Source organism: Leptopilina heterotoma, unplaced genomic scaffold (genome assembly GCF_015476425.1).
Source record: "Leptopilina heterotoma isolate Lh14 unplaced genomic scaffold, ASM1547642v1 Lhet_45, whole genome shotgun sequence".
In the NCBI taxonomy this organism is placed as follows: Eukaryota; Metazoa; Arthropoda; class Insecta; order Hymenoptera; family Figitidae; genus Leptopilina; species Leptopilina heterotoma.
The window spans coordinates 3,617,328-3,621,053 of NW_025111086.1; the positions used below are offsets into that span (position 1 = coordinate 3,617,328).

The 3,726-nt window shown below is 27.8% G+C and overlaps 1 protein-coding gene across 1 annotated transcript; it reads left to right on the forward strand.

Moving 5' to 3' along the window:
* Positions 1 to 1,373: 1,373 nt before the first annotated feature.
* LOC122507217 (probable E3 ubiquitin-protein ligase bre1) lies at positions 1,374 to 3,726 on the forward strand. The gene has a single exon (XM_043619826.1). The coding sequence runs from the start codon at positions 1,374 to 1,376 to the stop codon at positions 3,474 to 3,476; it is 2,103 nt and encodes a 700-aa protein (XP_043475761.1). The 3' UTR covers positions 3,477 to 3,726.

Here is a 3,726-nt window from a genome sequence, read left to right on the forward strand (position 1 = left end):
GATAATTTTCGATAATTTTAGATTTTTTACCAAAAAGTCGAGACAATTTAATAAGTAAAGTATTTTCCAAAAGCACAAAAATAATGAAGCTAAATCCCATAAAAGACAGGAAAGAATGTTAAATTTTAAGAAATTCGGATTTTTGAATTTTTGATAATTTCCGATAATTTTAGATTTTTTACCAAAGAGTCGAGACAATTTAATAAGTAAAGTATTTTCCACATTAAAAAGTTTGACATTAAAAAATATATAAAAAATGCCAATACTTAACCCACAAAATTAAATTTTCAAAACAAACAAATGAATGCAGATAATTTGCTAACGGAAAGGAAACTTACGATTATTATAATGTATTTTTAAGTATTATTGCCAATATATTTTTAATTAAATTTCTTAAAAGAATTCAATTAATTTCAAAAATTTTAATGAAATTCTCTTTGACATTTCAATTTTTTCCAAAATAATTTTAATAAAATTCTTCAATTATTTTCACAATTTTTTTTTTAATATAATTCTTCGCAGAAATTCAATTATGGTCAATATTTTAAAAAAAATTCTTGTCAACATTTTCATTATCTTTATAAATAATAAAATTCCTGGAAAAATTTCAATATTGTTTTCAAAAACTTTTCTCAGTTCAATCAGATTTTATACAGAGATTCAATTATTTTTAATGCAATTTTAATCTAATTTCGCGAAAAATGAAATTATTCTTAAAACATTTATTGAAATTCGAATTTAAATTATTTAAAAATTTGTTGATAAAATTGTTTATGTGAGTTCAATCTTAAGAAACATTCAATAATTTAATAAATCATTTTTTTTGTATTTAAATAATTGAATTCTTGTAGAATTTTCTAATAAAAATTGATTTAAATATGAAATTTTAGTTAAAATTTTCCTAATAATTGAATATTATTCTCTCTAAATTTGATTTAGAGAAAATGTTTACAAATTCAAAATAGTGACTGACTTTTAGCTCTAGAATTAATAAATTTTACTAATAAATTAGTAGAAATAATTATTTTTCAGTAAAACTTACTAATTTAAAAGCGAAAAATTGTAGTATTAATCACTTAACAATTACTAATTAAATATGTAACCGGAATTGGCACGCAGAACAAAAGAGGATCTGTTAAACAAAATATGAATTATAATTAAACAAAAACTTAGTTGTCATTCAGACATCTGTCACGATAGACGCAAATGTATGAAAACACTATTTAAAATAAATACTAATCAAGAGTTAATTGATCTTTGATTTCATAATAACTATTAATTATACTACAATTGGGGGCTCGTCCAAAGAAAAAGAAAAAAAAAAAAAAAAAAAAATTCTTTCTTCACGAAAAATAAGAAACGTCAAATTCACAATGACAGATATCGAGAGACAATTGGAAGAATTACACGATTTATCCGACGACAACATGAGGGAACGACTAGCGGAACTTGGACTTCCATTAACCGGATCAACCGCTAATTTAAGAGAAAGACTTCGAAAAGAGCTGACGAAAGATCATCAATTAACCATCAACGACGACGATCACGACGCTTTGACAGATGATGAAGTAAACATAAATTCTTTAAAACTAAATGAATTAAAATTTAGATTACGACAATTGGGTTTGTCAATCATAGGAAATAAACCGGAATTAAAAAATCGTTTACTAGAAGCATTAGAAAGCATAAATCAAGAACCCAATTTAAGAGGCTTTACCGAAGAAGAACAAAAAGAATACGAAAAGCAAAGACGAGAAGATGAACAAAGACGAGAAGATGAGCAAAGACGAGAAGATGAACAAAGACGAGAAGATGAGCAAAGACGAGAAGATGAGCGAAGACGAAAAGATGAGCAAAGACGAGAAGACGAGCAAAGACGAGAAGATGAGCAAAGACGAGAAGATGAGCAAAGACGAAAAGATGAGCAAAGACGAAAAGATGAATTAAGACGAGAATATAATCTAAGACGAGAAAATGAGGAAATACAAGAAAATGAACTAAGACGAGAAAATGAACGAAGAAGGCAAAATGAGCAAAGACGTCAAAATCAACAAAAAAATCAAATTCAATCATATTCTAATGATATTGATTATCAACAATCACCTACGAGTTACGACAGAAGAGATCAAATTAATTCAAGAAATCAATCTCACTCTTCGATAATAACCTTCAAAGACATAGAGGGCACGTTAGACTTCTTCAGCGGTGATGATGGTCGAAATATTCAACATTGGATAAGCGAATTTGAAGATACAGCACAAATATGTGAATGGAACGAAACATACAAAGCAATCTACGCAAAACGTTTACTGAAAGGTTCCGCCAAATTATTTATAAATTTTGAAGATTGCAAATATTCCTGGGAAGCAATGAAGAAGGCACTCAAAGAAGAATTTAGCACGAAAATCGACAGCCATGCAGTACATCTGAAAATGCGTCAACGTAAGAAAAGGCATGATGAAACCTATCACGAATATTGTTACAAAATGATGGAAATTGGAGCTCAGGTCAACATGGAACCTAGTGCGGTAATAGAATATATTATAGAAGGAATTGAAGGAGACGAGGTAAACAAATTGATTTTATACGGATCAAATAATATTCGCGAATTAAAATTGAGACTAGACACATATGAAAAAATGAAACTAAAATCTAAATTAATTAATAAAACAGACTATACTCTAAAGAAAACTTTTACAAAACAAACAGACACTGACAAAATTAACAAATGTTTTAATTGTGGGTCAGAAGGCCATATGAGCAAAGATTGTCCACTTAAAGATAAAGGACCAAAATGTTTTCAATGTAATAATTATGGACATAAAGCAAACCAATGTTCACACGATATTGGAATTTCCAAAGAAATTCGAACATGTAATGTACTTCAAACTAATTCTCAAAAATCGTACAAAACAATCTCGATAAATGGGGAAGAATTCAAAGCTCTAATCGACACAGGGAGCGAATTAAGTGTTATTGGGGAAGAAATTATCAAAAATCTAGAAATACAATTTAACAAAGAAAAAATAACAAAATTTTCAGGCATAGGATCAGGTGATTCATTTATGTCTACTTTGGGTATGGCTTCAGTAAATTTGAAAATTGATAACGAACCCTTTAAAGTAATTTTACATGTTATTTCGAATCACGTGATGAAAGATATTATAGTATTAGGCACGGACTTTTTGAACACAATTGAATTACATTATAAAGACGGAAAAATAAAAATTTCTAAAATTAAAAATACTTCTGACAAAAATTATATAAATCAAATCGATTATATCAACGAAACGAATAAAATTGATCTTTCTTACATAAAAAATGATAAAATTCAAAACGAAATTAATAATTTGTTAGATGATAAAATAATAAGATCCACTACGTCAGACTACGCAAGTCCTATTGTAATCGCGACAAAGAAAAATGTGTCTAAAAGAATTTACATCGACTATAGTCAATTAAATAAAAAAGTTTAGAAAGTTCTTGATTTTCGAACACCTGAGGGCAGGTGAATTTATCAGAATGGCCGAGTGTAGTATTAATCACTTAACAATTACTAATTAAATATGTAACCGGAATTGGCACGCAGAACAAAAGAGGATCTGTTAAACAAAATATGAATTATAATTAAACAAAAACTTAGTTGTCATTCAGACATCTGTCACGATAGACGCAAATGTATGAAAACACTATTTAAAATAAATACTAATCAAGAGTTAATTGATC